General features: G+C 65.1%; 1 protein-coding gene across 2 annotated transcripts in view; it reads right to left on the minus strand.

The window, feature by feature from the left end:
- Window positions 1-8115: 8115 nt before the first annotated feature.
- The window catches only part of ZFPM1 (zinc finger protein, FOG family member 1), a 66589-nt gene continuing 49330 nt past the window's right edge, over window positions 8116-25374 (minus strand). For both annotated transcript variants that reach the window (XM_026494617.4, XM_044382333.3), the window contains 7 exons: window positions 24452-24585; window positions 15798-15900; window positions 13890-14102; window positions 10821-11054; window positions 10465-10560; window positions 10243-10389; window positions 8116-10046 (listed from right to left, as the gene is read on the minus strand). In XM_026494617.4, the coding sequence (XP_026350402.2) occupies window positions 8239-10046; window positions 10243-10389; window positions 10465-10560; window positions 10821-11054; window positions 13890-14102; window positions 15798-15900; window positions 24452-24585 (2735 nt within the window). In that variant the 3' untranslated portion in view covers window positions 8116-8238. The remainder of the gene's footprint in view (window positions 10047-10242; window positions 10390-10464; window positions 10561-10820; window positions 11055-13889; window positions 14103-15797; window positions 15901-24451; window positions 24586-25374) is intronic.

The following is a 25374-nucleotide window of genomic DNA, read 5'->3' on the forward strand; positions in this document are numbered from 1 at the left end:
TTTCTTCCCTTGCTGAGGGTCGCGTGTCCCGATGGAGGACCGCTTGCCGGGTGTGGTCTGTACGTGGGCGTTATCCCCTCCCTGAGCCCCCAGCACCCGCCTGGGAAGGTGGCCACCTGGGAAGGTCAGTGACATTCACTCCGCAGGCGTTGGGGGTACGCGCAGGCCCCCCGACTGGAACTGTGAGGCCAGCCTCCCCCGCGTTGGCGTCGGGGTCCCCCACGTTGGCAGCAGGGTCCGCCGTGGGCTCACTGGCTCTGAGAATTGGGGAGCTTCACGCAGGGGAAGCTGACAGTCTCACCCCTCCGTACACCACACACCCAGATACGCCACGGTCACCTTTGATTTTGGCATTTGACTTTCAGAAAGTGTAAGGCCAGGATGAGAAGCGGGTTTTGGGTTTCTGCTTTCACCCTGCGGACCCCGGTTCCCGCTGGTCTCCCTTCCCTTCTGCCTGAGGAACTTCACCAGTTCACGGTCGGCTTCCGTGTGTCCCAGAATGAGTGTCGGGCTCCTGTTCTGGAAGGACGTTTCCACTGGGTCTAGAAGCGTGGGCGGACGGTGTTAGAATGTCCTTCCCTTCTTTAGAAACCGGACGTCGCGGTCTTCTGGACTCGGCCGTTTTCTGAAGAGAAGCCGGCTGTCGTCACCCCGCCTCGTGGGCTGGCGTGTCTGTTACCTCGCCGCGGGTGAGTCTCCCGCCCACGTGATCCTGGAGCACCCTGCGTCTGTCGTGGGGAAGACGTGGGCTCCCTGAGTCACCCAGAGCTTCCCGAGGGGACCACCTTCATCCCACGACGTAAAGAAAAGGAACAAGTTGCTATTTCTCCCCGTCTCGCCAGGAAAGTCTTTCAACATTGAGAAGCTGTCCAGTGATGGATGGAAGCGTCCCCAAATTCTCATTTTCAGTCGAAAGCTCCAGTCTCAATGTGAGGGTACTGCTCCCCACGGTCTTCCTCGAAGCAACAGGCGAGCTGTTCACATTTCAGAATGTCTTCCCGCTGCCCAAGTCTGCTCTGGGCGACAGGCAGTGACGGGCCCTGGGAACATCGGGGACTCAGCACTCAGCCCTGCTCTCCGGGCTTCTCCTCGAGGCAGCCGTCATGAGCTTTCTAGCTCATCGCGCAGTAAAAAAACTGTGCTCAACCGTTCAGATTTAGTACAATTAACAATTTTTACTGCGTCATCAGAGATTCTTAACCGAAACTGGGTTGTGCTGTTTCCCTGCGAGCTTGGGTCTGGCCGCAGCCTTGATCTGCGGCCATGGTATCGGTGCGCGGTGGGTCAGGCTAGGATCTTGCAGACCCTGGGGGGGGGAGGGGGGCTCTGGGTCTCCCTGGGGTTCCCTGGAGAGCACTCTGATGGGAAGACGCGGCAGAGGTGGTGTTTCCTTTTTCCTTCCCACGCGGTCTTGGTAAGGCAGCCGGGGCGCCTGGCAGCTGCTGCTGCTGGTACTGAGCTGTTTCTGGTTGTGGGTTGTGGCCCCGCAGAGCCTGCGATCCAAGCACAGAGCGTCTGGGCGGGAGTCTCTCTGCCTCCCTGCCCCCTACCCGCCTCTCTGCAGGGGCCATGCCTTCGTTCTTACCAGCTGAGGTGGACGAGGGTTATGGATTGGAGCTCTGGCTAACCCCGTTTGCCTGGGGCCACAAACAACTAGAGGGGGAGCTCACCCACGCTGTGCAGGGGCCAAGGACTGAGCTCTGTCGTCTGTAGGATTTCAGGCGTCATCTTGCTTCCGGCTTGCTGCTAACTCAGGGAACCCCCGGGTGGGAGTGTTGAATCTGGGGGCTTCCAGGTTCCAACAGAACACAGCAGCCCAGGGTTGGGGGAAAGTGTGGCTGGTTCCTTCCCATCCCAGCCAAGCCTGGGTCACCAGGAGGCTCGCTGTGCTGCCTGGCCAGTCGGCCTGGGCCTTGCTCGCTGTGCGTGCTTGTCCCCCTGGGATGGTCCCCCACCTCAAGATCATCTGACTAGCAACCTTGAGTCCCTTTTCGGTGTAGGCATCATAATTCGCAGGTTCTGGGGAGTAGGACGTGGACGGCTTTGAGGAAGGATTCTGCCCCCACACCCGGTTCCTAGCCTGGGGGCCTGTATTGGAATCCACAGCTGCGTATGCACCCTTGTGCACCTTGCCTTCCCCCGCTGTGTCGTTGCTAAGATTTCTGTGCTGACTCACAGAGCTGTCGTACCCCGGAGTGTTGAGATGGGATTTCTGTGGAGCTGAGAGCCGCCTCCGTTTCAAGCAGGACCTAATGAAGTGCTGGTCTGGCTCCGGCCCGAACCGCCACATGATAGACGACATTCACACCAGCTGCGGGGAGCCTGGGCTGCCCACGGGGACACTGCGGCCTTTCTCACTGTCAGGTGCTAGGAACCTGCCTGCAAGCTGATGTCACCACAGGGACCCCTGGGCAAGTGTGAAGGTGACATTCAGGAAGCCCGGGAAAACCCACAGAGGGACAGGCAGCTCCAGCCCGAGCGCCGAGGGCTTCTGGTACAGGGCTCCTTCTACGAACTAACGCGGTCGGCTGTGCCCATCGTCGCCATGGGCAGGGTGTGTCCATGTGGCGTGGTTGGCAGAGGGCAGGGCGTGGGCTGTGGTGGCAGATGCCCCAGCGGCTGTGGGTGGGCCGGGCCCCAGGCTGGCTCTCTCTTCTCTCCGTGCGGGGACGGTGGCTCGAGGCGGGGGCAAGGAGGACCTCTGAAGGAGCACGTCCTCTCCATGGAGCACGTTCTGTCCACGGCCTGGGCTGAGGCTGGGCCTCTTCTGGGCTGGGTTTTGTTTCCGAGGATCCGCGGACAGCTCGGCACGTCCACTGCTTTTCTTGCCGTGGGACTGACCAGAGAGTTCCGAACGGTGGAATTCTAAGGGCTGTGGAGAATTCTTTGGATGTGGGGTTGGTGGGGCCCCGCGGACTGGGGATGGATCAAGGTCATCTGGGTTGCTGTGGTCAAAGGAGTGACAGACCTTTGGGACCAACCACACCACAGCTGGGCTTCATCCTGTGTCTTCTGCTGAGCCTGGGCCGTAGTCCCTCGGAGACGGGACGGGCTTGGCCCTAGGAGTCCGCGTAAGCGGGGGAAGGGGTTTGCCCTGTGCCTGGAGTGCCTGGGGCACGGCTCTCCCTTGATCATGCAGCCTCTGCTTTGATTCTGACTTAGTGATCTGCGTCCCCTCCCCCCCACTCCCCCGGGGTGGGCGGTCAGGGTCACCTGCGTCTCTAAAAATTGCAGTCCTCAGATTCTGGGGTTGTATGAGGTTATACATTTGGAGTCCTTGGAAATAGGGCGCATGGCGGCACCTATGGGCCAGAGCCCACAGCCAGCCGGGCGGCCCCCTCTCCTCCCTCCTGCTGCACAAAGCTTTTAAAATATTTAGGGTCTCGACAGGCAGAGTTTCGAGTTTCTTTCTTGTTCTCTGATATCCCCCCCACCGATCTGACCTCTGACCTCGTGAAGGTACGCGGTGGCCGTCCCTGATGGCCGGACTCTACCAGCCTTTCCAGACCGTCCCGGCTGGCCTTGCTGGGACCAGGGTCGGCCTCCGCCACTGCAATGGCAGGAGGGTCACTGCGGCTGGCCCTGTCGACCCGAGAGCATGGAGCCCATGCTGTGGCCACTTCCGTGGGCATTTCGCCCCTACTGAGGAGCTGGGGGGGCCTCCTGGGCACTGGGCGCTCAGGCCATGAGGTCTGTGCCACCAGGCTCAGGGGTGCGGCCCACGATGCCCCGTATGGTCAGGGGATGAATGACAGCACCATGGTCGGCAGTGACAGACTGTGGGCCACGGCCACACGTGGGTTTGTGGGAGCCACTCCTTCCCGAGAGAGCTAGCCCCTGTCAGCCTCGGAGGCCCGGTGCTGCCTGCAAACACGGCGGTCAGGGAAGGGGGGCTCCCTGTCCTCCCTGTGAGAGTGCCTGTACCCGGACGCCTGCTCTCAGTGGGGCCGCCGTGAGCAGAGCCCCTGGCAGCCGGGGGGGGGGGGCGGAGGCTGACCTCATGGGGATCGTACCCCCGCATGGCACTGAAGACAGGGGACGCCTCCCGCAGCTCCCATGAGTAGTGCTTGGGGGTTTGGGAGGACTCCGGGTGTTTCGGGAGGTTGTACTTGAGGGTGGGAGGGTGTCCTTCCGGCCTCGTGGGTGGAGCTGCTACCCCCCGCCCTTCTGTTCCCCTGGAGTCTGGAGTCTGAAGGCTCAGCCGCAGCGTGGACAAATGGCAGAGCGGTAGTTCGGATGGGGCGCTGGGACGGGGCGGGGGGATCGGGCACGGGCTCCGCAGGGCAGGTGGTGGTCTGGCCACCCCCCCCCCGACTTCCGAAGGGCTGACACGGGGACCCCTCCTGTCCCCCTCCCTGCAGTGATAAGGCGCCTGTTAGACCGATGAGGAAGGTGCTAACCCCTCTGAGCACCGGCTGCGTGGGCGTTTCTCAGGCTTGCCTGGGGAGAGTGTGCAGACCCGGCCCGGGCCTGCTTCAGCCTGGCGGGGGGCCTGGAACGTGTGTTCTCCAGGCTCAGGGACACTCTCCGAAGTGGTCCCCCGGAGTGGAAGGGTGGCTGTCCATCAAGGAGATGCTGGCTCTGGCTGGACAGGAAGGGAAGTATAGGGAAGCCCAGGGCCGCTGCTTCCAGTGAGAGCCCCTGGTGAGGGTGGGGGCGGGTCAGCACCCAAGGCCCGGCCGTGGCTTCGGAGGAGACCCTGGTGGCAGACGGGAGGCCGGCGGGGGGCGTCATGTGCCGGGGCAGGGGCTGTCTGTAATCCGGTGGGCGCTCCTGTGACGGCAGGTTGTGCCCCCGCCCCTCCATCAGAGGCTGACCCTCCGGGCATGCTTCAGGAGCATTGGTTAGTGCTGGCCTGCCTTCTCTGGTGCTCCCCTCACCCAGGACCCCACCCCAGCCTGGGCCCCTCTTGCGCTGGCTGCGCCCGCTCTGTCCCCCGTGGTCCATCCCAGCTGGGACCACACTGCCTCCCACCCCCACCTGGGGGGGAACAAGGAAGGGTAGGAGACTTGGAGCCCGGGATAGGGCAGCAGGCTCCCCTCATGGGGCTGCTGGCCCCTAGAAACAAGTCGCTGCTGACCCCTGGTGTCAGGAATGCCTACCTGCAGGAATTGCTAGAGTCAGCTGTTCCCCCACACCAAGTGAGCGGGCAGCGTGGGGATGGCCGCTGGGATGCGCAGGGCAGTGGACAGCGATGACTGGGGTGTGGGGCTGCACGTCAGACTCTGGGGGATTGGCCAGTTAGGAGGAGATGGGGTCAGGTGGTGACCTTGAATGTGGACCGTGTGCTGTGTGTGCTAGGGAGCTGTGGCAGGGCGTCACCTGGTCAAAGCTGGCTCTAGGGAGATGCGGTTGGCACAGTGTGGAGGGCAGCCGAAGGCAGGAGACTGGCGGAAGAACAGGATCAGGACCAGGAAGTGGTCAGGTGGGGCTGGCTCACTCAATGGCCTTTCATTCCCTCATGACATCAGTGACCTGGGTGCCCCTCCCAGGGCCAGATGCCAGGTGCCCAGGAGGCACTGGTCAAGGCAGGCGAGGCCCGTGGGGAAGGGGTGGTAGGCAGGGGTTCTGGGAGTGACTCCTGTTGTGGTGTCAGAATGGAGGGTCAGGGAAGGTCCCTAAGGGGAGAGCCGTGTGCTGTCTGCGCCATGAAAGGCAGCCCTTCCTGGGGAGCGGGTCCCGGCGGCCAGGGTAGCGTGGAGCAGCGTGGTGGGTGAGTAGGGCTCGGAGGCCACCTCTGTGCGGCGGGAACTCCCGAGAGCCTGAAGCAGGGCGCAAGGCCACCCCCTGAGCACAGCCCTGGGGAAGAGCCACGGTGGCTGGGGCGGTGGACGGTCCATGGGGCAGGGAGAAGCGACAGCCGTCCCCAGAGTAGGACCCGTCAGACCCGCTGATGGTGTTTGGAAGTGGTGGTTGAGGAAGGACCAAGGCAAAGCCGCAGACCTGGGAGCCAGATGCAGGTGGCGGATGGGGGAAGTGAGCTTGGGGAAATCAAGAGCTGCTCTTGAAAGGGAGGCGTGGGTGGCTAAGGGTGGCACACGTCACTGGCTTGAGGAGCAAAGGTCGCTGGCGATGGCCGTGTCTGGGCCGAAGCAGGGGAACACGGGGTGGGGCTCTGGAGGGACAGGTAGGCCAGGTGCTCAGAAAAGGCTGAGCTGGAGAGAGATGTAGGGGCACTGAAATCCGTGCGCCCCCGCCCCTGGGAAGAGCGTGTGCAGGGAGAGCTTCCTGGGGAGGGCCCTGAGAGCCTCGAATCCCCCTGTTCGGAGAAGCAGTGGGCTTGGGGGTGTGGTCTGGGAGCAGGGAGCACCAGGCTTCCTGGAGAGGGGCCTGAAGGTCTGAGCTGTCCCTGGGCTGCCCCTGGGACAGCGTGGGGGCAGGGGAGGTGGAGGCGGCTCGAGGGGGAGGCATGGCCGCTGATGGTGTCTGGAGGGGGTGGGAAACCCAGGTGGAAAACCCTGAGACAGGGGTGATGTGACCCAGGACCCCTGTGCAGGGACCTTAATGAGGGGTGTGGCACTACCTCGTGGCTCCAAGCCCAGCCTTGGTGGTGGTGGTGGGGGCTCCTGAGTCCTGGGTGGGGGCATGGGCTCCAGAGGTCAGCCCGGCCCCAGTCCAGGCCTGGAACGGGAGTCACAGGGTCTGCCTGCCTCCTGAACGGGGAGAAGGGGCTTTGGGATGATGGAGCAGCCGCCCCCCCCCCCCCCCCCGCGGACAGGGGCACTGAGGCCCTGCTGTGTGCGGCCCTCCCCATCCCGCGCAGTCTGTGTTGGGTTTCTCCCCTTTCAGCATCTGTTGCTCATCCCTCATGTCCCCCAACACCACCTGAAAAATTTTATTTTCCAATCTATACACGGTAAAATTCATTTTGGATTAGGTTTGGGTTTTTAACAACAGTACGCACGGACGTTGGTAATGTCTGACTCAGAGGTGAAGCCTCTTGAACTCTCCATGCAAATTCATGCGGAACAATGCAAACAAGGAGCAGGGCTGAGGGTCTGAGGGCTTCCTCTGCCCCAACCCCGGCTGGCAGAGGCCGGGGCATCCTGCAGGGAGGCAGTGTGACTTCCCCAGGGGGGGCCCTAGGAGGGTGTGGGAGCCCTGACTGCCGCGGCCCTATCTGGTCAGGCCCGGGGCCTCAGGACCAGTGCGAGGGGGCGTGTGTCAGACGGGAGGGGGCCTGTGGATGATGCCCGCTGCTGATCTGGTCGAAACACATGCTCCGTAGCCCCACGAGGGCTGGGTGGAAGAGACACGTGCCTTGAGCAGGGAGAGTGAGCCTGAGTGGACGACAGGAAGCACCTCTGTTATGTTGAGACAGAGAAGGGTCGAAGGTCAGAGTTCACTTCTGTCCACCATAGGCCGTGGGGTAAACATGTTTGGAAGAAACACTCTGCTCCTTCAAGCAAAGTTGGAAAAGGACTGATGGGTGTTTTCTAGCAGGGACAGCAGGCTGCAGGGTGACAAGTCCAGGGCTGGACTCTGCTTGGGTGTGGCCACCCCGTCCTGACGTGACCCACGTACTTCCCACGGTACCAGCTCGGCACACTGGGGTGGGGGCCGCCATCCCTCACATCCCCACGTAGCCCCCACAGGTGCCAGGCTACCCCCAGCTCAGGATTTGGCTCCCGATGGCCGCATGGGTGCTGTGGGGCCCAGTGCCCCTTCCCCTGCCCACCGTCCCCTGGTGCCTGTCGACTGCCTCATTGTCCCTTCCCTCCCCACTAGCCTTGGCAAGCACAGGGCTTCGCCGTCCGGTTGGCTGGCCAGTATGCAGTCCTTCCCTTTGGTATCTGGTGGCCAACCCAGAGCTTCTGGTAGCATCCTGGACGGCAGCAGCAGCAGAGGGCCCACCAGGGCAGTGCCCGCTCCCGGGTGCCCCACGTGGGTCCAGAGAGGTCTGCAGGGTGTGCTGAGGCATCAGACCGACCGGGGGTTAGGTCCAGCACTTAGGGCCACTAACTACGTGGCCTACGGGCGCGCTCCCGACGGCGGTGGCCGTGAGGCTGTCGGCGCCCCGGGCACAGCCAGCACCCGAAGGGCGGCCCTGTGCGCGCCCCCACCCCCCCAGGCCCCCCGAGCTCAGAGAACCAGGCCGCTGCGCTACTGTGCTCCTCAAACTGAACTTCTTTATTAAGTGCCAAGGGTCCGGGCAGGTGCTGTCCGCGGCAGCCCCCACACCGAGGCCTGCGCCCGGCGCGCCCCCGCCCGCGGCCCGGGCTGTAGTGTGGCCGCCGCTCACTTGACGTGCTCGGCCGCGTGCGAGGAGCAGTAATACTTCTTGTGGGCGATGAAGGTGGACAGGCTGCTGAACTTGATGTTGCACAGGCGGCAGTACCGGTGGCTGCCGGGCGGCGCGGGCGCCGGCGCCCCCTTGCCGGGGGTCTGGACGCCCTTGTCCGAGTGGGAAGGGGGTGTCGGCGGGGGTGGCAGCACCGCCTCGGGGCTCGGGGACGGCGGCGGGCCGGGCCGGGGGCTGCCGTCGGCCGCACCGGGGGCCGGCTCCCGTGGCTCCTGGCCGTTGAGGCCATCGCGGGGGGCGGCGGGCGAGGGCGTCCGGGCGCCGGGGCCGGCGGGGGGCTGGCCCAGCAGCAGGCCGTGCGCCAGGCGGAAGTGCTCGATGAGGTCGCCGCGGACCACGCCGTTGGGCGGGCAGTAGGGGCACACGACGGCGCCGGCGGGCGCGTCCTCGGGGGCGGCGCGCAGGAGGCGCGGGGCGGCGGGGCACGAGAACTTCTTGTGCGCCAGGTAGGCCTCGAGGCTGTGGAAGCTCACGCGGCAGGCCGTGCACTCGTGGTAGTCTGCCAGCGCGGGCAGGCCGGAGGCGGGCGCCGGTGCCTGCCGCCGCGGCTTCTTGCTCAGGTCGATGGGGCCTTCGACCGCTTCGGGCCCGCTGCTTCCGCTTCCGCTTCCGCTTCCGGGCCGGGGCGACGGCGACTTGGGAGGCTCGGGGGCGGGGCCGAGCGGCGCGGGGGCGGGGCCGGGAGGCGGAGCCTGCCCGGCCGCGTGCAGCTCGTACAGCTTGCGGCGCCTGCGCGTGCGCACGGGCGGCGCGACGGGTGCTGCGGGAGCCGCTGGCGTGGGGGTGCCGGGGGTCCCGGCGGGCGCGGGCCGGCGCGGCGGCGGGTCATGACGCGAGGCGCAGTAGTAGCGCTTGTGCACCGTGTAGGTCTCGTGGCGGCTGAAGCGGATGTTGCAGGCCTCGCACAGCGTCCGGCGGGGGTCGTCGTTGTCGTCCGCCCCGCTGCCCGGGCTCGGGCTGCCCGGGCTGCCCTCCTGGCCCCGGCCCCGGCCGCCCCCTTCGGCCTCGCCCTCGGCCTCGGGTGTGGCTGCGCTCCCTGCCTCGTCCTCGCGCGCCCCAGAGCCTGGCGATGCGCGCCCCGTGTCGGCCTCGGGGGGCGGTGGGCCGGGGGGCGCGCGGTTGGGGGCCGGGGGCACCTTAGCCCTGCGCGCTGGGGGCGCGTCGTCGGGCGGGCGGCGGCCAGAGCAGTAGAGGCGTTTGTGCACATAGAAGTTGTTGACGTTGTTGAAGGTGATGTCGCACTCGAAGCACGTGGCGCCCTTGGGGGCCCCCGCGAAGAGGCCAGCCTGGGCCCCAGCGCCCGCCTGCAGCCGGCTGTGCACCAGCTCGGACATTTTGGCCAGTATCTCTGAGGCCGGGGGCGCCGCGGGGAACTGAGGCAGGAAGAGGGCCCCGGCCGCCAGCCCCAGCTCACCCGGGCCAGGGCTGGAGCCGGGTGTGGGGCTGGACAGCTCGGCCTTCACCCTGGCGGGAGTGGGGCTGCGCGGTGAGGGTGTCCGCGATGCGGTCGGGGGCCCTGGCTCTGCCTCAGACTCCTCAGTTGCGGCCTCCGTCTTGATGGGCCGGGGCGCCGCCGGGGGCTCGCTGCTGCCCCCGTTCTGGGGGGCGGGTTTGGCTTCTCCATTGGTGGCCTCGGCCAGGGCTTTCCTGTCCAGTCCTGGCGATGGGGTGGGCGCCAGGCCCAGGTCGGCAGAAGCCAGAGAGCTGTGCAGGGTGGTGTGCTGCTGGAAGCTGGCTAGACTGTCTGCAGGGAGACCCCAGGGGCCACCCTTCAGGGCTGGTGCAGGACCTACCTGGGCCAGACCTGAGGGAGGGGTAGGGCGGGAAGGGGAGAGCTGGACTGGGCAAAGGTGGTGGAGGGCCAAGATTGAAATTCACCCCTGGTTGCCATTAGGACAACCCCCCCCCCCCCAGTGCTCATGGGGAGCCCAGGGCCTCACCTGGGGGGAGCTTGGCAGTGGGGTGGCAGGCCCCTGGGGAGTACATCTCAGCCTTGGAGCCTGGCTGGCAGACCATGTGGCTGGTCACCAGGTGGCTGTACAGGATGTCCCTTGTGGTGGAGATGAAGCCACAGCTGTGGCAGACACCTGCAGGCAGGCTATGCAGTCAGGACCCTGGGGTGGGGTGCCCCCCCCCCCGGCCCCTTCCCAGCCCCCACCTACCGCTCAGCGTGTCTGTGTGCACCTTGAGGTGCCGCTCACAGTTGGCCTTGGTGGTAAAGGCCGACAGGCAGATCAGACATACAAAGGGGCGTTCTCCTGGAACACAGGGCTGAGTGAGGGGTGGGCTCCTGGAGCCCAGCTGGCCAAGGACCTGTGACATGGGGGGGGGGGGTCTGTTTAAACCCTGCCTCCTCTGCCCCTTGTCTCCCGGGACTGTGGCCGTTCCGATGAGCACAGGTGGGCCGTGTACCTGGGGAGCATTGTGAGGTGCGGTAGGAGGACCACGTGGGCGTCCCTGTGGCAGGGCGGGCCCCCCACTGCACATGAGGGCTCGGGGAGGGGGCCTGGGGCCTCACCGCTGTGGCTGCGCATGTGGATCTCCAGGGAGCTGGCGCTGGGGCAGCTCTTGCGGCACTGGGGGAAGGGGCAGACGCGCTCGTTGGGGTAAGTCTCCTTGGGCTTCTCGTCGGCGGCAGCTGTGGCCGTGGAGCCGGTGCTCTGGCGGCTGGCACAGTAGTAGAGCAGGTGGGCTTGCAGGTTCCGCTCGCTTCGGTACCAGATGCCACAGTCTTTGCAGGGGAAGACGTCTTCTGTGGGGTGAGAGGTGGGCGCGGGCTGAGGGGGCACCCGGCGGTGCAGGGGATCTGCTCACGGCCGGGAGCCTCCAACAATGGAGGGCTTCGTGCTGACGGCCCCTGACTTCCTGAGGAGGGAGGTTTGTGAATGGGGCCTTCTCTCCTGGTCGCTGCTGTTCAGGCTCATTTGTCCCTTTATAAATCTGGGTTCTCTTTCTGTAGCTCTCCAGGATGGTATGGGACCGCCTGGATGGGTCTCTGAGGAATCCCCCAGGCTGGCCCCCATGCTGCCTCCCAATAGGGAGCCTCAGCGGGTGCCCGCAGACACCCGAGGGAGGCAGGCTGGGCCTCCGCGATGTTGCCTGTGTGTCTCGGCAGGGGCGGCCCCGTGTCGGTGAGGGCAGGCAGGTACGTGCCGGTGATCGCGTGCTGTGAGGGGGCGTGAGGGACGGCGTGGATCTGCGCCCCTGTGGAGGACATTCGTGTGTGTCGTGAGCAGGTCGGAGTGGCCAGGTGAAGCACGTGGGCAGGAGGACGAGCGTGGAGCGTGGCTCTGGGCGGCCCCGGTGGGGGGTGAGGCTGGGGCTGCACAGGAAGAGGAGCCCTCCGTCTCCCCCCACCCTCCCTCCCTCCAGGGGTTGCACATCAGTTACTAATGGGTCAAAGTGGCATAATCTAGCGTATTTATCTCAGGTGACTTCGGTTTGTAGGAGCTTGGATTGCAGGGGGGGTTTGCCGGCTGGTGAGAGTGTCTCTGACGGGTGGTTCTCAGGGCCTCTGTAGCAGGATGTTGAGGGATGCTGTTTGCCTCTGCTCCATGGCCTGCCGCCCCTTGGCTGAGACAGGGCAGGGGGTGGACTTGTTCTGGGCCCTGGGATGTGTCCGGGCTCTAGTGCAGGTTAGGACCTGTTTCTCAGCCCGGCGTCGCTGAGGGTTATGCTGGGTCCACCGTTATGGCAGAGGGGGTCTTCCTCCCTCTCACGCTGCCTTTGGGGCTTCCAGGCAGCTCTGCTCTCTGCTGAGGTGCAGAGCCAGGATCGGAATCTGCAAGGCCCTTGGTGGGTATGTTTCTGTACCTTTGGGACTGGGGCTGGGAATGGTGCTGCTGGCTGTGGGTGGGGAGAGGAGCGGGGAGCAGGGGGGCGCCGCAGAGGCCCGTTCAAGCCCTGGCGGAAGGCCTGAGGTTTACTTTGGATGGTCATGGTCCCTCTGCCCCAGGGCTGACCATGGCCGCGTCCTGGGGTGCAGGTACCCTGCAGATGCCTGGCGTTACCACGAGTCCATTGCACAGGTAAGAAAACAGAGGCCCAGACAGGTTGAGTCTCAAGAATTAAACCAGGTATGATGGATTCTGTATTCGGGCTTTTCTAGCCCCGGAGGCGGAGAGGCCCGTGCTAGGGGGAGGGGGGAGGCATACGCAGGGGGTGTAGCCCACGATCAACACTTCTTCGGGGGAGGTGAAGACCCCAGGGGGGAAAGCCCTCCCAGCACCTCGGACTCCCTTGGCCCCATTGGAGCAGCCTGGGCGGAGGACGGGGGCCCCCGCCTCAGCGCTGGGGACGTGACTGACCTTGGTGTGCCCACCATGGGTACCATATGGTCCTGTTAGCCCCGGTGAGGTGGCCGTCCGGGCCCCGGAGAGCCCCTTCCAGTCTCCCTCGCTCCCCGCCACCTCGGTGTCTGGACGGGGTCCTGCCTTCTCGCCACCCCCCGAGGACCCACACACTTCCTGGAGGGCTCTGGGGAGGTGCGTCTCACAGCTGCAGCTCCTCCCTCTCCCCACGTCATTTCCTTCAGCGCGCAGCTGCACAGCGGGATTGCCTGAGTTCCACAACGCCGTGTCCCTCCACACACCCCCCTCTCCTGCTCACTCAGCCGCGTGCTCCTGTCTCTGCCCTCACTCGTGCCACAGCCAGGAAGTCGTGCACCCCTCTGACCCCCCAATGTGGGTCTGCAGGTGCTGCCTGGCCCCCCCTTTCATGTCCCAAAGGCATCTGGGGGTCAGGGTGCTCGTAGTGGGCCAGGGCAGGTCCCCCATCTGGCCTGTGCCTCAAGCCATCCTTGTTTGACCTCCTCAAAAAGCTCACTTCTTTCTAATTTTGCAGCCCTGCAGTTGCCGCCTAGCACCCAGGGGGGTTTAATTCAATCAATCAAGAAAAGCCCCTGCTTGAGTCCCCGCCGCTCTGAGAAGAAATCCTGGTCTTTGCCTTCAGGAGAACCGCCTTGCTGGGCTTCGGCCCAAGCACCCGAATAAAGTTGTCCGCTCCCACCCTATGATCGTGTCCCCACCTCACTTCTCAGGATGCGCCGTGCTGGAGGCCAGCGCCTTCCTCCTCCTCGTAAAGCTGCCTGTGCCACTCGGGGATGGCGGTGCCCTTGGGGCGGGCTGGGTGACCCTGGAGCCCTTGGTTCCGCGTGGATGTTGAGCGTGAGAGTAAACCCTACTTCACATGCGGCCAGGAGTGAGCGACGGTGGTCTTTCGCCCCAGGTGTTCTCGCGGGGTGGTCCTGTCCCCAGGGGACGCTTGGCCGTGTCTAGTGACCATGTAGACACGGCCCCGGCATCCGCTGGGCTGGGAGCCAGGCTGCCGCTCAGCACCGCCGTGGGCACGTGGCCTGCTGTGCTGGAAAGCCACTGCTGCACCCGGCTCCCTGCCCAGCTGGTGGGGAAAGAGCCCGTGGCGCCCGGGGACCCTGTGGGGCTGCTGCCGCCTGGGGCCTGCCCCGTCCCCGACACGCATCAGCTGCAGCACTGCCTCCTCTGCTCAGATCCCAGTGGTAACCAGTCTCTGTGGACCCGGAGGTCCCGGCGCTGCCACGGAGCCCAGGTGGCCCGGGTTGTGTACTCACTGTTGATGACCGCGGTAGCCAGGATGGACGCCATGCCGGCCTGCTGGGGCAGGAGCTGGATGTCGGCATGTGCGGGAGCCGGGCACTCGGGCTCCGTGGGCTCCTCCTTCACGGGGTGGCTGGGGGTGCCCCGGGGCTCGGCCGCCGTGAGGAGCGTGCTCAGCAGTCCGCCCGCAGGCACCGGCTTGGTGAGTCTGCACCAGAGGGCTTCATCTGCGGGGGCAAAATCCTGTGACGGGAGGGTCCCCGGCGGCTCGCCACCACCGCACCCTACCTTCCCTAGCCCTTCGGCAAGGCCCCGTCTTGGAGGCCAGGGTTCTGAAGTCTGAGGTGGGGAATGGAGCCCAGGCCCCCGTCGGGGGGTGGCCGCACCCCGGTCCATGCCTGTGTCAGGCCGGTCTCTATAATGAGCCATCCTGCCTCTGAGGGTGACTGGCTGGGTCCCCGGGCCTGCCCGTTCCTGCCTAGGGGGAGGGCCCTGAAGACGGCCCGCACGGCTGCCCTGTTGTCCAGGAGAGGGGTGGCCTGAGGGACAGGCAGCAGAGCCCTGGGGAGGGGGCCCAGCAGCTGCCAGGAGGGCTTTCCTGCTCCTCAGCAGAAGCTCGGCCAGGAGCGGCCGTTCCCGCGGTAGCCGGCAGGGGGCAGCCTCTGCCAGCCACCCGCCTGCTGGTCTCCTGCGTCCTGCTTGAGGCCACCAGGAACCCTACGGCAGAGCTGCAGCCCTGTCCCCCGCCCCCCAGGCCAACTTCACGCACGTCAGCTCTGTGAGGACCTTGTCCTGCCTGGTGGACGGTGGCCAGAGCCATGCTGACCGGGGCGGGAGGGGCAGGCCCGGCAGCACTAACCGGCCCGCACCTGGCTAGGTGTACAGGCCCAGGGCTGACCGCACCTCCGAGCACCCCTTGATGGATGGGGGACAGAGCAGTGCAGGGTGGCCCAGGTTCCCAAACGCTGGGCTCAGCACCTGTGCTGTACCTCCATTATGCCACGGAGGATCCCAGGTGGGGACAGCTGGAGGGAAGGGCTGCCCACAAGGCCCGCTGGGCCGGGCCTGGGCCCCCTGGCCTGCCCCTGACGGCCCCCGGCTCCTCCTGAAACGAGCGCTGCCCGCAGGACGGAGTAGTCAGCTGATGTGCTGCATGCAGGGAGGCAGCGTGGCCGGGGCACCCCCGGAACTTTCCAGCAAGGCAGAGCCCCCACAGGGGAATGGGGCCATCTCCTGTGGTCGCTGGGCATACACCCTCCCGACGGCCATGCTGGCCAGACAGGCCTAGCGTGGCTGTAGAAACTCACGATTCTGTGCTGGCATCATCCCCTTGGGGAGGGAGGGGTCTCCACTGCCCGGACATGCTGATTACCACACGGCGGGAAGACTGTGTCACACTTTGCTCGGGTCAAACCTCCCAGGCGGGCAGGGCCGTCGCCTTGGCGATGGAAGCCTCCACTTCACACCTGAGTGCCCTGAGCTCTCTGAACTGAGCAGTGGCACCCCCCGCCCCGGGCCACTCCTTCTAGAAGGTGCAGGGAGGCAGGGGCAGAAACAGAGGCCCGACAAGGCCAGGGGACGTGGCCCAGGCCCCACGTGGCCGGGTCTGAGCGTGGCCCTCTTGCTCCTCCCCGGAACGAGGGGGACTGTGCAGGACCATGGTCTGGCTGGCACCTCAGCCCACCTGGCCTGGGATTCTCTGCTGACCCTGGCGGTCTCCAAGAGGCCTGGGAAGCGCAGTAGCACACCGGCCCCCAGGAGACCCAGGTTTGACTGCTTTAATCAGGGCGCGCCAAGGCCTGGCCCGAGCTCGCCTACTCTGCTCAGCCCGGCGGGCTGCTTTCCCTTTAAGGGCCAGCCCAGGGACAGCTGAGTGATCCCCACCTGCCGGAAGGCCACGAGGGAAGCGCCAGGATACCAACCCTTCCTGTAGATCTCGGCGTTGGCTTCGGCCTCGGTCAGGGCCTGTGGCAGCGTCCTCAGCCAGCAGGACTCATCTTCCAGCAGCAGCGTCAGGGCTGGGCCCTAGAGAGGGAGGACGGGGGCTCATCAAGGACACAGCACGGAAGAGCCTGGCCGGGGCCCCACGTGGCACCGAGGGACGAGCCCGAGACCCCCTGGCAGGGGGCCAGGCTGCTCCACGCTGGGCACTGGGTGGCCAACGACACAGCGGGCAGCCGGCACCCTCCATGCACGCATGGGGCATTGGGCTCTCTTGGAAACGGGGGCCCAGGGAGCAGTGGGGCAGGGATTCGCACCCCGGTCTGTGTTCTCCCCCTGCCTCCCTACCCTGGCAGGCCGCTGAGTGCTACGGAGCCGCCTGTGGGGCGCAGGGGCCAGACCGAGCACGGGCTCCTCCCGCACGGGCCCCCAAAGTGAGCGCGGGGAGCTGAGGCTCGGACATGCTGCTCGGGTCAAACCTCCCTGAGTGGCCTTGAGAAGGGGTCTCCCCAGAGAGGGGTTTCTAGGTCCTCCCCAAGGTGGGGGTGTTCCCTGCCTGCCTCTGGGCAGGCCCACCTCTGTCTCGTCTGTCCCGAGGCCAGCCCACCGCAGACACTAGAACGTCCCCCTGGGCCCAGTGGCTGAGGTCCCCGGGCAGCAACACGTCCCCATGCCAAGGCTGGCTCAGCCTCCCTGAGGCTCGCAGAGACGGACATCCATGTGTGGGGTTAGCCCTTCTCCCACCTCGAGGAGCGGGAAGGGAGGAGGGGGCAGAGGGGGGAAACGGGGATGGCTCACGCCAGCACCACCTCACCCAGCCACGTTCTCTCCCCGGCTCAGTCTGCCGGGCCTTTGTGGTATACCCGAAAGGCAAGAGGGCTCCAGGCTCAGCCCATGAGGCTGACGCTGGGAGTCTGCAGAGTGGGGCTCCCTGATTGCTGACGCCCAGGGCCACCCCAGCAGGACAGGAGGCACAGAGAGCCTGGTGCCGGGGAGGGAGGGCTGCCTGGGGCCCGGCCATGGTCAGACGTTGAGGAGACCAGGCACGGGTTTGGGGAGGGCTGGCGGTGGGGCAGAACCCTGGCCTTCCTTTGCCCTAGGAGGTTGGGGTGACTGCGGCCACATCTGGGACCCGGGATCTGGGCCGGCTGCTCCGACCGGGGGTGCCCAGCTCTGCCACCAGGCACCGTGTGAAGAGGCACAGGACGCATCCACTCCGCGGCATTTTTGTTTGATGCAGATGAGTGCCTTTTATTCAGAAATGGTGTGTGGGGACCTTGCCGTGGGAAACCAGCCTCGCCGGCTGCCCCCTGTGCAGCCCGGGGGCCCACGCAGCAGCCGGCCGGACACCACCGCGGTGGGGCCGTGATGGTGATGGTGTGCGAGGGGTCCTCTGGGCACCTCCCTGCCAGGGCCAAGCCCACATGCTTCCCTGAGTCTGCCTCCTGCCCAGGGACAACACAGGCTCCTGAGCTGGGCTGTGGGGTCCAGTCCAGACGTGGCCTCCCCCGTGGAGACCTTGAGCTGAGGGCCACCCTGCAACCTGAGGTGAGCCCTCCATCCACTCTGCCTGCTCGTCCCCACCCTGCGTCAGACGCGGGCCCACGAGCCAAGCACTCCTGCGGAAACTCCCAACAAGGTTGAGGCAGCGTGGCCAGTGAGGCAGCCACGTGCCTTGGCCATGGACAGGGCAAGTGGAGACTAGTGGCCGGGGGTGTGTGGCCTGGCCACGGGAGCAGAAGTGGCCTGCATCCATGCCCGCCCTCTCTGCAAACAGGGGATGCCCCTCCTGCTCAGAGCTGTGACCCAGCCCACGTGCTGGTCACAGACCCACCATCGCCCGGCCACCTGCACCTGGTGGTAGGGCTGGGTGGTCGAGCTCCTCTGCCACTCAGCCCCTCCTAGGGCACTGGCAAACACCGCTCTGCGCGAAGCCCTCCCTTCCAGCCGTGCCCCCCAGTGCACAACCAGCACACAGAAGGCCTGGCCCCCTTGCTTTTGTCTTCCCTTCGGCCGGCAGGGCACAGCAGGCAAGGGCTGTGCGTTTGGGCCCAGAAGGCTGAGGTCCACCGGGGCCCCAGGTCAGCGACTGCCGCAGGTCAACCTGTGGAGAGGCTCTCTCCCACACGGGCAGGCTGGCGGGCAACACCCTGCTTTTCACGGACACCTGGTGATCCCACAGCGGCGGAGTGGGACGCCAGCAGGGGGGTCCCTGCCGGCTCGGGGGCTTCTGCTGGGGCCTCAGCCCGGAAGGGTTGGGGGCACAGTGGCCGGGCGGGGCTGCCACGGCGGCCCCCACATCCCGGCTGCGCTGACCTGGCCGGCAGCTTGCAGCAAGGCGGGGCCAGGCCTCCTGAGTCTCTAATGAATATTAATGAGCAGAGGAGGGTGAAAAAATTAATCTGCCTGATCCTCCGATTGGTGCTGTGGTAACGATATGAAATCTAATTATTCGTCCCAATATTTCTAACCCTCAAACTGAGACTGACATCCTCCCGGTAGGTTGAATGCTTATCACCCGCAGGAGCAGTGTGCTCCCAGCATGATAAAACCCCGCGCGGCTTTGCTGACGCTGCAGAACCCCGTTCCCCCGTTCCCCGTGCACCGCCTGGGAGCGAAGGCGGCGGCACCGTGGTCCCGCCAGGGCCCAGCGCCTGCGTGGTGGTGGCGGGCCGGCTGGGGGGACGGGGACAGGAGCAGAACGCGGGGAGATCTGGGGCTGCCCGACTCGGCCAGTGATTCCTCGACGCCGGGGCAGGGACCTGGTGCCCGACTTGAATGGGGGCGGCAGGGACACGACCTTCTGTGGCCTGCCAGGACGGGTGTGGGACCGCCGGCACCCCGGGAGGGTCTGACACGGCACCTGCTGCCTGGCTGCCGGTTTTTCTCTCCTTTCCTTCCCGCCGGTTTTCGAGCAGCCCGGGAACAGAAGCCCCTTTCTCTGGCGGCTGAACGCTGGGCCGAGGTAGGCTCTGTTCCCACCCCACGCTGTGCTGCCCCTGTAAGCCTGGGAGGGGCCCTCGGTCACTCCCCTGCCCGGCCTGTGCTGCCGGCCACCTTCCCTCCACAGGCGCCCCCGGGTCCCGTCTGGATCCAGCTCCCCCCTGGACAGGCCGCGTCGGGTTCAGGAAGAAGCCTCTCCGCCCACCCTGCCTGCAGCCCCTTGGGGTCCACGCCTCTTCCTCCTGGCTCCAGGACGGCCCCACCCGGCCCTGAGATAACGGGCGGCCACTTGAAGTTTCTCTGGGTCCATCTGAGACCACTCCTTGTTTCCCCCAACAAAGAGGTCAGTGTGTGGATTCTGTGCCCGCCGATAACCATCAGAAACTCCATCTCTGCACCGTCCACTGAGACTTTATCTGAGGCTGTGCCCAAACCTTCTTGGCCATCTCATAAAGCATCAAGGGGGAAGGGAGGCAGGAGCCCCGTTCAGGCAGGGAAAGGGGACGGCCCAGCCCAGTGAGCCAGACCGCCCTGCAGAAAGTCAGTGGGCCTGCCTGGGCCCCCGCCAGGCCACTGTGGGGCAGGCTCACGGGAGGTCAGGTCTGGGGCAGGCCTGGTCTGGGCTCTGATGGGGGGCCCCTGGCCCACCTCCTTCCTTCAGCTCATCCTGAGAAGTCCTGTCCCTGTCCTGCTCACCCTCCCAGAAGCAACTGCCTTTCTGTCCTCGGCTCCTCCTCTCTCCCAGACCCGGCAAAGAACCCACTTCACAGATGAGGACTGAGGCCCACGGAGCTGAGTGATGCCCAGGGCCACAGGAAAGTGGCCGTGTGTACACAGGACTAGAACTGGGGTCTGCATGATCTTGGCTCGGTCCGTCTAGCCATCCAATCATCCATCCACCATCCATTCACCCTCCACCACGTACCCATCTACCCGTCTACTCAGCCATCCACCCATCCATCCATCTACCCGTCTACCATCCACCCACCCACCCCTCTACTCACCTATCCTTCCCTTCCTGCCTCCACCCATCCATCTGTTCATTTGTTGAACAGTCCCCCCAGAGGCTGGCGTGGGCCTAGTGTGGGGGGCAGCATGAACAGAACATGCCATCCTGATGTCCCAGTGTGGGTGCTGCAGGAGGGTGACTAGAAACAACCAAAGTAAGGCCTGGAGGCAGGAACGTGCTAGAGACACAGGCTGAGAAGAGCATGAGGTGTGGCGGGGGTGAGGTGGGGAGCTGTGTGGGACAGCAGGGATGCGGTCCATGTGGCTCCCAGCCCTCTTCCCTCGGGTGGTCCCTTGGGCTCAGGGAGGGAGCCAGCTGTAAGGGTGGGTGTGGTGCCTGGGGCTGCCCTTGGCCCCAGGAGGAGAGGCCTCTCCCACCCCTCAGCTCAGGTCTTTCCAGTGTGGCAGGAAGGGTCCCTGGCTCCCTGAGATCAGGTGGTTCCTCCTCCTGGGCCTCCAGGAGGCTGGTCTGAGTTGACCTTTTTGCACCCACAGCGTCTCCCAGACCCCGTCCCTACAGCTGCAGGTAGAGAGGCTGAGGCGTGGGGAGGAAGGGCATCAGGGACCCAGGAAGGCCAGTGCAAGCCTCCTGTCCAGAGGATGTCCCACCTCACAGCACTGCGCGCTGCCCTCCACACCACCTTGGTGCTCCAGCCAAGCCCAGATCTGACCATCTCCTCAGGGGCTGCCCCGTGGAGGGTCAGGGGCCAGTCTGGCTGGACCCTGGCTCTGCCGCTTGCTAGCTCTGTGGAGCGGGCTGAATGTGCCCCAAAGGTAAGTCCACCCAGAGCCTATGGACACGGCCTTATTTGGAAAAAGGTCCTTAGCAGATGTGATTAAATTAAGGACAATCCAGATGACACCCTCCTAGATTACCCAGTGTTCTAAATCCAGTGGCGAGTGTCCTTGTAAGAGCAGAGAAGCAGAGGTCGGTGGCCCTGCTGGGAGGGCTGGGCTCCGCTGGGCAGTGACCCCCGGGTGCCACCCACAGGGCTTCTTGTACAAGGGCTGCTCAGAGCCTGTAGGCCCCAAGGGCCCCAGCCCCAATGCCATCTCTAGCTGAGGGACGGGGGGAGGCCCACCCAAGGTCCCTCTATGCCAGTCCCTGCATGAAGACGCATCGGCAGGGCAGGGCCCAGCTGGTCTCATTCGAACCACTCTGGAAGGGGCTTCTACCCGGAGAATGTGCTGCCCTCATGGGCAGCCACGGCCCCTGCTGCCAGGTCTCCACGGATGTCATGGTGGCATCATGGCGGACAGTGGGTCAGCCCTGGGGGGACTACTAGACAGATGGGTCGGAGCCACAGTGGGCCAGGCTTGGCATGAGAGTTCGCTCCATTCATTCATTCGCTCATCTTGCTCATTTCTTTCTACCCACCCACCCACCCGCCCATCATCCACCCGTCCGTCCATCCGTCCGTCCATCCATCCACCCATCCACCCACCCATCCACCCATTTATCCGCCATCCATTTATCCATTCACCCATCTATCCACCTACCCATCCGTCCGTCTGTCCATCCATCCGCATGTCTGTCCATCTATCCATCCATCCATCCACCCACCCACCCACCCAACCATTCTGAACATTTTTTTTTGGTATCTGACTGCAAATTTTAGAGCTGGCTGGGTTTCCAAACGCTGGGAAGTGGAAGCCACAGCTGGACCAGGGAGGGATCTGCCCAAGGTCACACTTGTGTGTGCAGGAACCTTGAGAGTGCAGGAACCACTCTCAACCCGACCCCTGCCAGGCTCTGTGCACTCACTGTGTACTTCCTGGGGTTCCCACCCCCAAAGTCTCATATGTGGGGAGGAGGGACTGTGAGGGGAGTCACCCCATCCCCCCCCCACCTGCAAGTAGCCCTGGGGCTAAGGAAACCAGCAGGGAAAGGGTCCCCCACACTATCGGTGCCCCTCTCCCTCCTTCCTCTCCAAACAGCTAAGACAAACTGCCTGGTGGCTGATAGGACGATCTGGGGTGGGAGGTGCACGGGGGAGAGAACTGGGACCCATCAGCTGAGCTCGATAAGGGTCTCGCTGAAATGTTAGCAAAAATATTTAGACAATAAATGAAGTATCGGAAAGGCACACGTATCTTTAAGAAATCAATCATCGTGTACGGTGTGTCTGGACACTCGGCGCCAAGGCGCAGATAGCGCCTGCTGGGGAGATAAGGGGTTAATCAAGGATTTAATTCTGCAGGAGATAAAGCTGCAGGGAAGAGCAGGCTAGGCTCCTTCCTCCCTCGGCTCCTCAGCAAGAGCCTCAAAGGCCACTGGCTTCCCTGGCGCTGGTCCCTCGCTCCCCGTGGACATTATCTCTCTGCCTGGAGAGCGTCTCCAACCGCGTGCCAAGTCTTCCCAGGCTGACCTGCGCCCAGGGCCCAAGGAAGACAAAACCCTCAGAGGGGAGGGCAGGGCGGGGACGTGGTCAGGACCCTGGGGCCAGCTTAGCCCTACAGAGCCTGCAGGGTCTCAACTTAAGCAGACAAGGGTCGCAATTCTCCCTCTGCTATTTGATCCTGGTGAGTTTACCAAGTCATTCCCCGGCTGGAGACTCAGTTTTCTCGTCTGTAAAATGGGGAGCATGCCTCACATGGTGTGGGCTGGGAAGAGCAGGTCCCATGTGTCAGGACGGGCACACCTCGGTGTGTGCAGTGAGCGGACACCTGTCTGTCCTAGAGGGACTGTCTCCAGAGGGGGGAGCAGAGGAGACAGGTGCAGGCCACACACAGCTGCACCCCTTTATCTTGTCACTTCTTATGAGAATTCAGAGCCAGGGAGCTCCCAGCCCACACACTCCTCCTTCCAGCCATAAAACTGACCCACAACAGCCCACCCTCTGAAAAGTCAACTGCTGCTTGCATGCCTCCAGTGATGGGGAGCTTACCGCCTCAGGAGACTGCTCTGAACACCACAGTCTCCATTCCCTCAAGCAGAGCCAGTCTGCCTTATGATTGCCACTGTTTTTCTCCCTGCTTGGGCCATGGGACAGGAGGGTCAGCCATCCTGCAGGGTGGTGGTAAGCACCTTGCAGGCACTGTCTCATTTACCTGCCCAGCTGCCCTGGGAGGCGGGCATGCCACCAGCTGCCCCACTTTGCAGACGAGCTGCAGCTCTGCCCGCTCACCCTCTCCTCTGCAGGGACGTTGGAGGGTCTGCAGGCTCAGGTCCCAGGGACCCTTCAGGGCCTTCCTGTGTCCCCACTGAGGCCCCACAGGCGCAGGAAGCAGGAGCTCAAGGAGCTCAGGAGCCCACGTGGGAGCAAAACAGCCCCGAGGGAGGCGGCGATGGGATCCGGACCCCGTTCCACGGGGACGGCCTGGTCATGGGGTGGGAGCCACTCCTGCTGAGTGGCCGAGGCCAGCGTGTGCTCCCCTGAGCCCGGGCGCTCCGCTGTGACGGCGGTGTGGATGGCCCGGGGGCCGCAGCCGGGCTGTGCGGTTAGCTCCTGGGAGACTGCCCGGATCTCCGGAGGCCCAGGCCCCAGCCCAGAGATTCTGACTCGGGTGGGCGCCGTGAATGGCGGTCTGAGGGTCTGCAGCCGGGGGTTCCGCCTGCAGCTCCCCCCAGCCCCGCGGACACTGCTACAGGCCGAGTTCCTGAGCCCTGGTTCCTGCGGCTGAGAAACGGGGCTCTATCAGGCTGGGGCTGGATGGGGCTGTCAGGGCAGCATCTGGCCTCTAGGTCTGGGGGACCCTCCCCGCAGCACTGCCACTGTCCGCTGACCCCACAGAGCCTGGCCAGAGGCCCACCCCTGGGGCCTGAGGACCAGGAGGCCCAGCACTGGGGGCACCCACCAGCCAGGGTGCACCTGGATCGAGTCGCACGGACTGCGACTTCGGGAATCACCAAGGACCCAGGCCGTGGCTGTGCCGCAATCTGGGGTGCCTGAGCCCGGGCTTGCAGGGCCCACGCAGGGCGCCCCTGGCCTTTCGAGCGAGTGGCAGCAGGGCTCCAAGAGGTTTCTCAGATGCGCGTCACGGTCAGGCCCCACCCGGCTCCTGTCCTACCGCATGCTGGCCACCCGGCTGCCCCATTTCCCGAACATCAGTGCCTTTTCTTCGCCAAAATGTATTTTAAAGGGAGCCTTTGTGCCCCTGCGAGAGGACACAGACCGACTCGCTGTGAACCAAAGGCAGCCCAGAGGTGGCCCCGAAGCGACTGATGGCGGAGACGAGCGAGAGGGCGCTGCCCGGGTGGGTTTCTTGGTGACACAGGCAGGTCAGAAGTGCTGGGGGGTGAAGACCCTGGGGCACCAAAAGGCCCCACAGGGATGAACTGGACCTCAGCCCCTGCTGCCGTGGACCCCAAGCTCCCAGAAAACCACCTCGCCTGCCCCGCCCACGAAGGCCAGGTCCAGCCCCCCACTTCAAACACCCATTTCTTTCCCTGTCTTGCCAACTTCTACTCCTCCATTCAGAGACTCCACCAAGAAGCCCTTCCTGCGTCACCTCCTCCAGGAAGCCTTCCTTATGCTCCCGGGCAGTCAACTCCTTCCTGCTGTCCTGGTCCCGACACCTCAGGCCCACCTCTCCGGACGCACTGCACACGGAGCAGACGCTCCTGGGCTGGAGTACAACCCGGGCCTGGCTCTCAGGGCAGAAGGGGTCTGTCTCCGGGTGGCCTCTGGCCTGGCACTGCACCGCTGCAGGCGGGTGGGCTGCAGGGGCTGGGGCTCCTTACCGGTTCCACCTGCCCAGGGGACGAGGCTCTGCCCTGGACGTTCCCACGGAACGGGCCCCAGGACAGGCCCTCGGTGAGGTTGCATCGAGCCCGCACGCGCCGCTGTCCGTCCTGCAACAGCAGCTCCAGCTCGTCTGTGGGGAGAAACGTGAGGCGTGTGAGGCGTGTGAGGCGTGTGAGGCGTGCCCCAACGCAGGGACCAGCCCGCCCGCCCGGTGCCGTCCAGCTCGGTGGCCCCGCTCCCACCAGGACCAGCTGCCGCAATGGGGGTGCCCCGCGGGCCTGCGTCACGGGGACGGTGGCTGGTGTGTGGCTTCTGGGAGCCGGGCCGGCCCCTGCAGCAAGCCCTTGTCTGGGGGATGGCCGGGGACAGCACGGGGTGGCTGCGGCTGGACCTGAGCCGGTGGGACCACGGCTGCTCCACAAGGACACGTTGTCTCCTGAAGCACAGGGTGGCGCTGGCCAACCCGCCCGTGCCCGGGACGCACGCGCGGAGCCAGGTCATCCCCGCAGCTTACGTTAGCGCGGGCGTGCAGGAGAGGACGATGACGTCGCCGAGGCTTGCCCCTCCGCACAGTCCTCCCAGCCCCTCCCCTTCGGCCTGAGCCCCCGGATCCACACAGCAAGCTGGGAGGGCAGCTGTGGAAGTGCTGGGCCTTGACTTCCACGTCTCTAACACTTCCTGCCTCCTTGGGCTGCATCAGACTTGACAGCATTAATCCACAGCGTGCTTCGCACAGAGCTCGCAGAGGGGAACCAAGTCAGAGAGCCACGCACCACCCCAAGGCCCTCGGCAAAGCCAGACTCTGCACCTGGGGGGCCCTGACGTCGGCTCCGTTCACTCCCTGCAATTCAGCAGGGACAGGGACTGTCCCCAGAATGCCGCTGCCCCACCCACCCTCCCAGGACTGCCACTCACTTTC

The sequence above is a fragment of the Ursus arctos genome, unplaced genomic scaffold, assembly GCF_023065955.2.
Source record: "Ursus arctos isolate Adak ecotype North America unplaced genomic scaffold, UrsArc2.0 scaffold_19, whole genome shotgun sequence".
In the NCBI taxonomy this organism is placed as follows: domain Eukaryota; kingdom Metazoa; phylum Chordata; class Mammalia; order Carnivora; family Ursidae; genus Ursus; species Ursus arctos.